Genomic DNA, 13,261 nt, shown 5'->3' on the forward strand with positions numbered 1-13,261 from the left:
AAAGGCTCACGCACACAAAACCAACTGCAAGCAGAGAGCTGGATGGGATTAAACAACTCCATTTAAAAGACTGAAAACTCAGCTGCTTCCAGTGAGATCCTAGGGAAGAAGCCAATCAGCCAAGTTCTTCTCTTCCTTTTTGTATTGAAATGAGGGCTGTGACTGTGCAGTGAGTCACTCTCAATTCAGGCAGAATGGGGCCAAGTCCACCTGGGCTTGCACTGCAGTGGTGGTGGGGGCAAGGGAGAGAGGGTGTGTGTGTGGCTGCTTGAATATGTGTGTGTATGTAGTGGGCATGCAGGAGGGGTCAAGGACAGATTCCCAGACCATCTGTTTCGGATTTTTCTGGAAACACCGATTACCTTAGAGCAGCGGTCGCCAACCTTTCAGACCTCACGGACCTCCCGTGGTCCACGGACCACCGGTTGGCAACCGCTGCCTTAGAGGACCTAGGTGCAGACATCTGCTTGTCTGCATCTCCTTTCAGCTCAGGTGTAGGCTGAGGACAGCTGCCGTGGTACAGGGCCCCACACAAACCTGGTACCAGCCCAGGGAGGACCGAGGTGGCTTACTCCATAGGAAGCTGTGAGCCACGTCCCTCTTTCCCCCACCCTCCAGCCCTTGTCCACTCCCATGTTCCCAGTGGGCACTGTGGGAGTCTGTAGTCAGGGACCCACGGCCTCATGGAGGATAACAGCTCTGCCTGGAACCCATGGCTGCCCAGGGCCTGGAAGAAGGAAGGAGGGGTGCGAAGGCACAGCAGCCAGCATCTGACCTGCAGCCTGGAGCTGGTGTGGGTAGAGACGGGATGCCACCCTGGCAAGTGGCAATGCTCAGCTACAAATCCTGCCCCTGAAAAAGGACTCACCTGCCCTAGCTCCCCGGAACAGAATGCTGCCGAGAACGGTGTGGGGAAAGGTGTGCGGCTGGAGGAGCCCCCAGATGGCGGAAGGACCCAGAGCCCAGCTCCCCCCCATCGGCTAGCTTCCCACTCGGGGTTACTCCGCTGCCTGGAATCTGGGCCAGACTCTGTGCCTTTGCACCAGCAGCTCTTGGTGACCCCAACAAAGCAAAGCAGAAGTTTCCAACTTCAAACTTGAGGTCAAAATGGAGCCCAGCTGCAATGAATAGCATGACCAGCACTCACAGTGCTCAGCGTGTGCGCAGCCTGGCACCGAGGCATGTTCTGAGAAGCGTTTCATTCTCACCACCCATGTGCTCTTACTACCCTACTGAACATGGGAGAAAGGAGACACAGGGTCGAGACGTGACTTGCTCAAGTTCAGGCAATGAAGCAAGGCCAGACCTAGCACTCGGCGCCTGACCCACAGTCATGCTCCCCATTGTCACTCTCCACTGCCATCCTGGGCCAGCGAGCTCCCTGTGCAGACTGGTTTCCTCGCGGATGCCCTGACCCAGGGTGCCAACAGAGGAGGAGTCCTTACTCTCAAAGCCAAGGGCAGCAAACACAGCTTTCCCTCTGCCTGGTGCATCTTACCAGGTATGAGGAACAGGGCACTTTCTGGGTGTTGCTTTAAGAGAACAAAACAAGCACCTATCAGCTACAAGAGCGCACGTCATTCAAAGGGACGGCCAGGAAGCCATGTCATAGGGGAGGGGTGTTGTGCACTTACCTCATCAGATTCATCTGACAGCGTCTGCAGGAGGATGGGGAAGAGGCTGTCCGTGTGCCGGAACATCTGTGGAGCGGAGAGCAGGGCACCGTGAGCTCTCCCTTGCTCCAGGCCTGGGCTCAGCTCGGACAGGGTCCCCTGCACGGACCACCTTCCCCACTCCCGACACTGAAGGTTCCTCAAGCACCCGCCACGCCCCTGCTTGTCAGGGTTTCTCCAGAGCTGCAATGACCCAGACCCTACCATGCAGGGGCAGGCCCTCGGAACCCAAGGTGGACCCGGAAAGTACCCCGGGCTGGGAGGGACCTCTGGGCCCACGAGGCTGGGGCTCACCTTGCGGGGAGTCTTGATGTAGAGGTGGTAAAGCCACTTCAGGACGGCAATGCGGGTCATCATGCCGATGGCCATGTCGCTGAGGTGGCAGTTCAGCACCTGCACAATCCCGTCGAGGTGGAGGGTGACCGGGACCCTCTCAGTGCTGGGGGTGAGACCGAGGAGTTGAGGCCACTGCAGCCCTCCCCAGCGAGCCCAGCACCACCTCGCCCCGCACACTCAGAACCTGGCGTAAAGCGCAGACGGCACACACGGTCAGCACACACGGTCGCCAGGCCTTTTCTCTCCCTCCTGGAAACCACACCGGGAGGAAGAGGGCCAGGCTGCTGGGTGCCCACCCACTCCCCCTTTTCTTGACCAGCACTAGCCTGGCTGCTATGATAGAAAACCTCTCGAGTGTCACTGAGTTGGGCCCCCACAGACCTCAGGGCTGGAGGCTAGGGAGCACCCTCAGCACATTCAGTCCAGACCCTCTGTGATAAATAAAGCCACCACGTCCACAAAGTCCAGGAAAAGGCCCCGATAACACCCCTTAGCCCCACAGCGCCTTCCCAAGGCACCCGAAGAACATTTCTAAAGGGAGGACAGGGACTGTGGTTTTTTGTCTGTCGTCCCCCAGGGCACTCAACACAGGGGCAGCCTAAGTGAGAAGCCTTGAGTTGCCTCTGAAACTGTGACATTCCCGTTGGTAGGGGAAGTCGGCCTCGGCCTGAGAAACGCAGCTGTTCAGATGTGCTTTGCTTCAGCGGGACACAGACGCTGGCCTTACTGGCCAAAGCCCTGCTGGTCTCCAGGCAGGGAGTCCTGCTGGGCAGCTGAGAGGGCTGGTGTTGCTGAGACACAGACATCAGGCCTCTGCCCGAAGCATGGGCCCAGAGGCTGGAGTTTTCGGGGATGGGGACGGCATGGGCAGAAAACCCGAGGATGCTAGGGAGGGGCTATGCGTCACACTGCATTCGCCCACGGGTACCACGACAGGAGTGACAGGGCCGCCTTTCCCGAGGACCAGGCCGGGCCTTAGTTCCCACCTGTGCAGAATGGTCTTCTGTGGTATTTCCAGGCTGCTCAATTATTCATTTGCACCAGGAACTCAATGCCTGTGCTTCCCTAATTCGCCTGCTGCTTCTCTGAAGCTCATTTGATGTGAATTCCTAAAGGGCACAGCTCTGAGCTTTGTAAGTGCTAAACGGAACTGCTACTTAATATGGTTTGATGATTCCCCACAGTGCTCGTTTCGGGGGCTACAATGGGCACTTCCATCCTCTAGCAGCACAAAGCCTGAGCCTCTGGCCAGGGCTGCCACTGAGATTTCCCCGGGAGCCCCGAGGTGGGAAGTTCCTGGGGTCTCCCGAGGACACCCAGCATTTAGGACCTTGGTGGCCTTAAACAGACAGGGAACTCCCGCACAGACCACTTGGGGCGGCACCGGTGGGCTCCCATCACCCACTCACTCAACCTCTCTTTCATGCTCACTGTCCAAGAGAAATATAATGGGAGCCACATATGGAATTTAACGTTTTCTGGTTTTGTATTAAAAAGTAAAAAGAAACAGGAAATGAGCACATTTTAATTAACCCAATATACCCCAAATATTACCCTTTCAACATGTAACTGATATAAAACATAGAGGTCACTAACAAGATGCCTTATGTTTTTCTTGTGCCCCAGGTTTTGAAACCCAGTGCGTTTCATGGTGACTGCACAGCTCGGGAGCCACGCGGGACAGTGGCTTCTGCGTGGACAGCACAGCTCCACAGCAGCAGGCTGGCAGCCCACCCAGGGCTTCCTAAGCATTTTCTCTTTGTCTAACAATTTCCTAGACATTCCCTCTCCCTGCCAGATCTACTTACTGTCTTATCTCCAAGTCCTACTTTTCCCATCCTGCTGGCCCCCTACCGGCTCTTTGCGGTGAGCTCCCTCACTGCTCTTCTCCCTGCCAGAGGGACCCGGGGCTGCAGGAGCTCCAGGAGCCTACACAGCCCAAGGCCTCACCAAGGCAGGAGCTCGGAGGCAGTGGGAATGAACAGAAACCAACCCTTTGCCCGTGCTTCCCTCACTCCCCGAGCCCCAGGTCAGGCCTAGGTGAGTCCCTTTCCCCAGCAGGAGTGGCACGGTCTGCCTGCCGGCTGCCTGCAAAGGAGTACCCTGTGCCTGCCCTATTCTTAGTTAGGAGGATTCCCCTGGGAGGAGGGGCCTTGTTTCTACTTGCCTGGGGACTCACTGATGTAGCATTGTCCTGAGCTGCTGGTGGGGAGGAAGGCAGTGCCAAGCCCAGCTCAACGCCCCCCCCCCCCGCCCACTCCACTGGCAGTTCAGGCCCCGTGGTGTGTATGAACCTTGGGCTGGGGGTGGGAGAGACGCAGGGCTCTGATAACAATGAAGAGGACATGGTATTGGAAATGATAACTCACATTTCTTGGGTAAATACTCTGTGTCAGGCACTGTGCTGAGCTCTGTACCTGCAGAGCCTCACTTACTTCCCTCAGAGGCCCATACAATGTTATTCCCATTCTGCAGACGGGGAAACGGAAGCATAGAGACATCAGTAACCGGTCCAAGGTTACACAGCCAGGAAGTGGTGGAGCTGGCGATCTGAATTTGGGCAGTCTGAGTCCAAGCTGGCCTCCCTGACCACACAGCACCCACTGCTCAGGAGAGTCCACGGTGGCATCGTTTCCAACTGTCCCCTGGCAGGGGCAGCAGGATGGCAGCCCCACATGATGGAGGGAGAAAGGGGTTGTCACACACACTTTTCAGTGTATCTTCTTATCAGGAGGGCAGACGAAGTCTCCATTAGGGAGAAAGGACACTGGGGAAGCTGTTATCTATGGGGGACACCCCAAATCTAGTGATCTGAAGGGGGCCCCAGGCTGGACAGTCCCTAGGCCAGCCGGGTTCCTTCATTCACAGTGGTCCTGAGATCCTTCTGGCCAGCTCAGTGTCTCTGAGGGCAGAAAGCAAGAACCAGCGCATGGTGGCATCTCCCTCAGGTGGTACTGTCAGGGCCAAATAACAAAGGGAGGATTTTAAGGAGTCTGTATGCGAACTGGCATAAGAGCCTCTGACTTTTCTCACAGCAAACGCCAGCCACAGCACACCTCCCAGACATGGGCACCTTCAGAATGCTGGAGGGGTAGGTGTCAACCACAGCTATATACCTGAAAGGACCTCACAGTTCATGTACCCTGATCCTTCAATGCACAGATGAGGAAACTGAGGCTGAGAGAAGCACAGAGAACTCATTTCTCAGCTGGAGACACTCTCCCTGGGTGTCACTTCCCGTGACTGGCTGGAGGTGAAGGTCGAGGGAAGCAGGCGCACACCAGGAGACTGATCTCAGTGCTGGGAAAGGGAGAACTGATGATCCCACCCGCCTCTGAGGCGGCTCTGGGCTGCTCACCAGGTGGGGCGGGCTGCTGTGTGCTGGGCTCTGAGCATGCTCAGTGGGGAGCGAGGACTCTGGAAACGTGGGCCCTTCCTGGAGAGCGCATGCTGCGTGGTGTGCTCAGCCTCTGAGCTGCTGGGCTGGAGCCCGAGATGGGGCACCCCCCGCCCTGGCTTATTCAGTTTAAGACACGTTTCTGTGTGGGTTCCAAAAAGTCTAGACTAATCACTCTTGGGGCTTCTGAGTTATTTTTTAAGGTGTCTGCAAAACCCCATTTTCGCTGAGCGTTTTTTCATAAAGCATCTCATAACGAATGTCTTACTTGTATATGTGCTACAATTTCCAAATGCATGGTGCTATAGTGGCTATTAAAATACCTCTTTACTGAATAATGCTTCCGATACTACCTATAAATAACGACAAATTCCAGTGGTTCTCTCTGGGAGGCAGCACTTTATTTCTGTAATGTCTAACTCTTCATAGTACTCATATGTCACATCTCTAACCAAATCAAAAGGAAGCTAAAACTAAAAAAAAAAGAAAAAAAAAAAGAGTTGTTTCTACCTTTTTTCCAATCAGCAGATGCTAAAAGTTGAGAAGCACGATTTCTAGATCTATGTGCTTGCCTAGTTTATGGACAGGCCCCCGGCTTTCCAGGGACCTGCACTGAACGTCCGACAACACCAGGGCCTCAGCATCAGAGCAGAAGCCTGCTCACATGGAAAGCCTGTCAGGGCTCCCGGTCAGGGAGCTAACGGGGCCAATACGCAGAGCTCCAGCAGCTCTCCAGCCACGAGCAACAGAGGTTACCGCATGGGCTCTGGAGTTCCGCCCTGGCCACTAATTAGCTGAATGACTTCGGGCAAAAGTCAACCTCTCTGGGCCTGTTTCCTCATTGATAGCAAGGTTCCCGTAATATCAATTACAGCTAGAGTGTGTAAAGTGCTTTCTGTGGGCCAGGCCTACCCTATGCACTAGACACGGCTCAGCTCACTTAAGCTCAGGCCTTTATGAAGTCGGTACCATCATCACACCCAGTCTCCAGATGAGAAAGCCGAGGCTGAGAGAGGTCAAGCTGTTTGCCCAGGGCCGCACACCAGGCAGGGTGGAGCCACGATGTACGCCTAGAAAGTGGGACTCCACTATGAGAGAGGAGGACCTGCCTGGTGCAGTAAGAGAGAGAGAAAGAGAGAGAGAGAGAGAGAGAGAGAGAGAGAGAGAGAGGGAGAGGAGGAGAGGGGGACACGGACTCCCATGGACTAGGACCGTGGTCAGCAAACTGCGGCTTGCGAGCCACATGCGGCTCTTTGGCCCCTTGAGTGTGGCTCTTCCACAAAATACCACGGCCTGGGCAAGTCTATTTTGAAGAAGTGGCGTTAGAAGAAGTTTAAGTTTAAAAAATTTGGCTCTCAAAAGAAATTTCAATCATTGTACTGTTGATATTTGGCTCTGTTGACTAATGAGTTTGCCGACCACTGGACTAGGACAATCCCTGTAGCCTAGGTTACAGTGACACGTCTGCAACAGGCCTCTCCGCTATCAGTTTGCCCTCTCCCTCATCTATCCTCCCCCAGCTGCCAGAGGGTCTTCTAAACCACAGGTCTGCTCCCTCACTCCTGCCTGTACTGCTGGCTCCCACAGCCTTCAGAACACAAGTCTATGTCCTCTGTGGGACACTGTCTCCCTGCTTCTCCATCCAGACCTCTCCCCCAAGTTCCAGAATTCACCACCCACACCTGCCCCCTTAACCGCTCTAGGGGATGTTCAGAGCCACCTTTGACAGAGCTCCTGACTGGCCCTCTCACTCACCTGCCCCTCCTTCCGGCTTGGGAAATGACACCAGGGATAGTATCCTGATTTGGCTCAAGCCCCAGACCAGAAGTTATTCTTTCTGTCACTTCTCTCCTTTCACTCCATCCCATTAGCAGATTTTGTCAGTTCTACCTTCAAAACAGATCTCAAATCGATCCAACTTCCTCCCTACGCTGCCACCTCTTCAGGCTGAGCCTCTAGCCCTCCTGACCAGTCTGCACCCTCCTGAGTCCTTCCTACATGAGTTCTCTGCACAGCAGCTCCGGGATCTCCTGTCCCTCCTCAGCCCTAACATGGAGACAATAATACTACGGACCCCATGGGACTGAAACATCGGCAAAGTCTAATGACGTGACACAAAGTAGCTGGCACGGCAAGGGCTTAGGAAGCACACAGCCACGAGTGTTCATCCCCGTCAGCCACCATTCCAGCCGTAGCTCAGGCGCTATCGCTTGCCCCCAACACCGGAGTCCCCTGTCATAGCAATCACTACCTTTTCTGGTAACTTCCTGATTATTTCTCTGCCTCCCCACAGAGAACCTCAAGATCAAGGACCATGTTCAGGGGCAGTATCTCCCCCTTGGAACCTGCAGGGCTGAACACAGGCAGGTGCTGGAGCGCACGACAACTAACTGAAACGAGTGAATGAAGGATGCTTACTGGTTTGCTTGAACAACTTGCGAATGGTGCTAGGAGTACTGCATGTTTATAATCAGCACCTGCACGCTTAGAAAACATGCACAGGGTCTTTAGAGATAAGAATAAGTGGAAAATGATGTAAAAGGAGGGAAGATCCAAGGGTCTAGGGAGAACAGAGCCTCTTGGGACTGAGTGCACATTTTTCCTTCCTGAGTGACTGGTTTTCCAGGCCTGAGTTCAAAGGGAAGAAACCCTTTGCAGGAGAATCGCCATCCACTCCGGCCCCACCATTGCCAATTCCACCCAAGGAAAAATGGAGATAGGCCATGTCCTTAGAGTTACTCAGACAAGGACAGCACGGTGATAATTCCTTCCCCAGGGGAATGCCATCACCCTGCAAACTAGGGAGGGGGCTGGCAGGGAAGGGAATGATCTCCATACTTGGCCTGCACTGCCCCCATGTGGAAGGCTGTGCAATTACAGCCGACCCAGGAGCCTAGAAGAGGACAGCCCTGCTGCCCACACAGTCCATGTCCATGCACTCTTAGGCTCCACCAATTGCCGCCTGTATCCCAGACTGTCCTCACACAGCCTTCCCATTGTCAGTCTTGTCAGCCCCACATCCTCCTGGACAAGCAAAAGGTGCTGGGCAGCGGTGTCTGCAAGTGTCCTACTGTAGTTACCACGTATTAGTTATGCTTCTGACCTACAGGAACTTCTAATCCCCACTCCCCTCAGACAGCTATCTGTCCATCAGAGCTGGGGGGGGTGGGCTTGCTCCGTGTCTCAGATCCCCTCATCAGGCACCTCCTGTGCCCATAAGTGTGGCCCCACGCAGTTTGCACCCAGAAAGGTCTAGGCTGCTCGCTTTCCACAAACTCCTCTGGCTGAACAACGCACTCACCTGGCTGGAGAGAAGACACTGATGCCACTACTGAAGCTGGAGTCACAAGAAACATCGGGGCCTCCTGGGAGAGTAAGAGGAATAATGTGTCATGCTAAAGGCTGCTGAGGTCTTTTGAATGAACAAGATCCGGTTATAAAAACACAGGCTCTCGGTCCCCCACACCTGGATTCCAGTCCTTGAAAAGGAACATGGCTCTGGAGCCCTGAGGACCCAAGGCTGCTCATTCCCCAAAGCGTGGGGATAGGACCCATGCTTGGACGAGTTTAGGCACGTGACCTCACAAGGAGAGGGACACCAGTACCGGACACATCTGGGAAAGGTCAGAAGAGACTTCTGGCCCACGGGCAATGGATGTTAAAAGTGACTTCTGGGACACTCAACATCATTAGCCACCAGGTACATGCAACGCAAAACCGCAATGAGATACCGTTTCAAACCCACTCGGATGGCTAACATACACGAGAGGTAATAGTAACACTTGGTGGTGAGGATGTGGGGAAACTGGAAGCCTTAGACACTGCTGGTGGGAATGGAAACCAGACTGGCAATTCCTGAAAAGGCTAAACAGCTGCCAGCTATAAGGAAGAGCTGTCTCTTCTCCATTGATCTAGCAATCTGTCCATCCATCCATCTGTATCATTATGGACCCATAGATATTTTATTCTGTGGGTTGAAATTAAAACTATTATTACGTATATTGTTCAAATGGTACCAGCCTTGGCCTCTGAACAGTTTTAAATTATACAAGTAAAACATTTTCTCACTCTAAAAATGTCAAAAACAAAGCCAAGCCCATCGCTCCTCAGCCTTTGATATTCACTCTGCGCGCAGGAAACTACTGAACCAGTTAGGCAGGTACCCTCTCATCTGTTGCTAATCCTCCTTTTTGTTTTGGAAACATAAATGGAATCAGAGACTATCTTTTGTTACTTGCTTTTCCCACTGTGTATTATGTCTTAGAGCGGTGCTATTCTAGGTATGGATGTGAAGCTACCCCCTAGTAAGGGGACCTTTATTTCCATGTTCAACAGAAAATCTGAGCTGAGAGAACCTTTGGAGGATGTAGCACAGTGCGGTGGGGCAGGAAGGGCTGGGCATGAGCTGGACCTGCTGAGTAGCCCCAGGGACAGGGGAGGATGTGTGGTGAAGGGGGGCAGGCCGGCCTGGACCAGCAGCCTGGAAAAGCAGCTGGAACTCCATGCCTCTGGTGGCCTCTCCCCTCTCGTCTTTCAGAAACACACATACTTATAGATGAAATGATGTGATGTCGGAAACTGGCTTCCAATTAATTTCGATTGTTTCCTAATTTCGTTTACATCCTTCCGTGCTTCCTTATGCATGAGGGTAAGCATTTCTCCAGATCTCCTGAACACGGGGACTGCTGGTAGAATGGTCAGGCATCTGTCACCCCAATAAATATTGCCAAGTGGCCCTTTAAGAAGGTCCTACTGATATATATTCAACAGAGGAACAGTCATTCCCACAAAGTCCCCACAGGGATATCAGTAATCTTTTAAATCCATGGTCGGCAAACTGCGGTTCGCGAGCCGCATGCGGCTCTTTAGCCCCTTGAGTGTGGCTCTTCCACAAAATACCACGGCCTGGGCGAGTCTATTTTGAAGAAGTGGCGTTAGAAGAAGTTTAAGTTTAAAAAATTTGGCTCTCAAAAGAAATTTCAATCGTTGTACTGTTGATATTTGGCTCTGTTGACTAATGAGTTTGCCAACCACTGTTTTAAATGTTTGCCAAGCCAAATAAAAATTATACATTGTTTTCCTTTGCAATTCTGGGATCCCCAGTCAGGCCAAGCACCTTCAGCTGCCCTTATATATTAATTTCCTCATCAGAGAACTGCAGTGTAAACATCGCTATGAGCAGAGACTCTGAGGTCCCTGGGACTGGGTGTGAGCATTGACTCCCCTCCCTCTGGCTGTGCGACCCTTGGGCAGGTTACTTGACTTGTTCCTCACCTGTATAGTGGGGTAATGACAGTGTCGACACCACAGGCTTGCTATGACAATCAATGGGCTACCATCCGTTACCTATTTATTTCCTAAGGAAAAAATTCTTAAATATTTAAGGCTTTTGATGCACGCTGCTAAATATATTTGCCAGACAATATATTTAACTTGTTTACTTTTTGTTTTCGCCCAGTAGGAATGTCTGTTTCTTCCCCAAAATCTCTACAGGGAACATGTATTTCCTTTATAATTAGAGTATAAAATGGGGTGAAGATGGGGGGAGAGTGGAAGCTAAAGAGAAAGGAAAGATCCAGTTCAAATAACCTCCCTGAAGCCTGGCAGGGCCCTGTGACCCCGCCCAGAGTCACATGGTAACTCACCTGCAGCCCTGCCCTGAGCTCCTGCAGGCAGGTTCCAGGCCTCATCGCCTGCATCTGCAGAGCCCATAGGAGGTGCTGATACACCCACCGTGTCGGAACTCTGCAGTGGGTGGATCCATCACATGCTGCCCCACAGTCACCAGCCCTCCATGGAAGCCCTATTTATAGCTCTGCTCCTCACTTGCCACATGAACCTCAACCCCTGACCCTCTCTCAACCCCCAGCAGGGGCCCATTCCCACCTGAGCAAGGCTAGTGATAAAAACAAGGGAGAACACTGCTAAGGAGATGGATTTATTATAACCGGAATGAAAACAACCAGACCTTACAGCACCTGTAACTGAGTGCCTCTCTCATGTGCTAAGAACTTTACGTGCAAAACTCTTGTCTGAAACTCGCCCTCACACTGTAGGCTGTGTCATCACTGTTGCCCTATTTAACAAACAAGGAATCTGAGGCACAGAAAGACCAAGCCACTTGCCCACGGGCAACAGATAGGAGGTTAACAGAGCCAGGACACCGGCAGGCGGTTCTGGCCCCAGAATCCAGGTCACGACACGAGACAATTAGGGAATGTCATGGAGAGGGACAGGAAAGATACATCATGTGCCACAGGAACTCAGAGTCAGAGAGGGACCCTGCACTGGATCCCCACCAGCAGCAGGACTGTGGGAAAGCCAGAGAAAGCAGAGAGGACTGGGAGCGGCATGGCACCCAAGTGAGCCTGTCCCGACCGGAGCCCTGTGGTGAGAGGCGAGGAAGAAGCAGTGTGTGTGTGTTTGTGTGTGTGAGTGCGTGCTCACGCACAGAAGGCCTGGCTGACAAGCCTCCCATGGGTGTGGCCAGAGGCATGCGGTGAAGAATGAGGTGTTTTGTGGGACGCAGCAACACAGACTGAGCCCGGGAGGGAGACATGAGATGAGGGAGAGCAGGCAGGAGGCTCTTGCCTTCTCCAGGAGGACCCGGTTGGAAGAGAGGAATAGAATAACTGGAGGAAGGGGGGAGGTTGGGATGAACCCGTCGACTAGTTAAATCATCACTCTTTCGGCTTGCTGGCACCTTCTCCTGGCACCTTGGTAAAGTGCTGGTTAGTTACAAGAAGGACTGGAGTGGATGCGGAGCCCCCAATTAGCTGTTGCCATCTCTGGGAACTACCGTAAAGTGAGCTTTGTGTCTGCCGAAAGGCTGTTTATGAGGCAGTAAAATCTGAAGCCAAGTTGCCTGCATGCATCTTGGTTAAGATAAGATTCTCCTGAGCAGGGAGCTGTTTCCAGAAAGCTATCTAAAACCTGAGATAATTATGCCGCCCTCGGCAGGAATGGAACCCTGGCCTCCTGGGTGGCAGGCAGGAATTCTACCACTGAGCCACCAACGCTCCAGCTGGTTTCCCAGCTGCTACCTCGACGACAGGATGGTGGTTCCTTTCCAGAGGTCTGACTGGTTGCCACATAAGCAAACCTACTTTTGCCCCACCCTGTATAAGCTGTATGACCTCAAATACATATAATGCAAAAAATACGCCAAAATCGTAATACTGATTGCCTCTTGGTGGGAACAGTCCTGTTTCTCCCCGCCCCCCCCCACACTTTCCAAATTTTCTAAAACGAGAATCAAAAATGAAAAGATTAAAAAATACTCATACATCAGTGAAAGTTCACAAAATATGTCTATGCCCAAGATTCTTCTAATACCTCTCAGAAAGAAAGCTCCTGCCTTGGGATGCTCCTACTAACTTATCTCCCCAAGTTTCCTTTTTCAAGGACCTGCCAAAAAAGGTTCCAGCTGCTGCATTGGCCGGGAATCGAACCCGGGCCTCCCGCGTGGCAGGCGAGAATTCTACCACTGAACCACCAATGCTCCAGCTGCGTGCTGCTCTGCCTCCAGCTGTTTTGCTACTGTGGCCCACAGAGGCCAGGCCCTGCTGTAACCTGACACCTGAAAGAATCCAGCATGCCACACCCATGGGAGGAGGGCCAGGGGCACGTGTGCCTGAAATGCTCAGATAGAATGGCCATGGGAGAAAATGCTTTCGTGATTCTTTTGCTCCTGGGAGAAAGTCCCAGACTTACAGATTTGAGTAGGTTCCGTACCAATTTACTCTCTGGCTGATTCTGTAAAGGAGCACATCACCCCAAAGCTGCTCAGTGACCTCTCAGTGAGGACAGACATCCGAGAGAGAGAAAAAGTCAGTTTTAGACGACATTTAGAGGG

At 52.7% G+C, this 13,261-nt stretch overlaps 1 protein-coding gene across 3 annotated transcripts in view; it reads right to left on the reverse strand.

Annotated features, from left to right (window-relative positions):
* Window positions 1–13,261, reverse strand: part of VAC14 (VAC14 component of PIKFYVE complex) — a 98,218-nt gene that overhangs the window by 61,884 nt on the left and 23,073 nt on the right. For all 3 annotated transcript variants that reach the window (XM_080643565.1, XM_080643563.1, XM_080643564.1), the window contains 3 exons: window positions 8,708–8,771; window positions 1,968–2,112; window positions 1,635–1,700 (listed from right to left, as the gene is read on the reverse strand). In XM_080643565.1, coding sequence (XP_080499691.1) covers window positions 1,635–1,700; window positions 1,968–2,112; window positions 8,708–8,771 — 275 coding nt within the window. The remainder of the gene's footprint in view (window positions 1–1,634; window positions 1,701–1,967; window positions 2,113–8,707; window positions 8,772–13,261) is intronic.

Source organism: Plecotus auritus (assembly GCF_963455305.1).
Source record: "Plecotus auritus genome assembly, chromosome: 10".
Taxonomy (NCBI): domain Eukaryota; kingdom Metazoa; phylum Chordata; class Mammalia; order Chiroptera; family Vespertilionidae; genus Plecotus; species Plecotus auritus.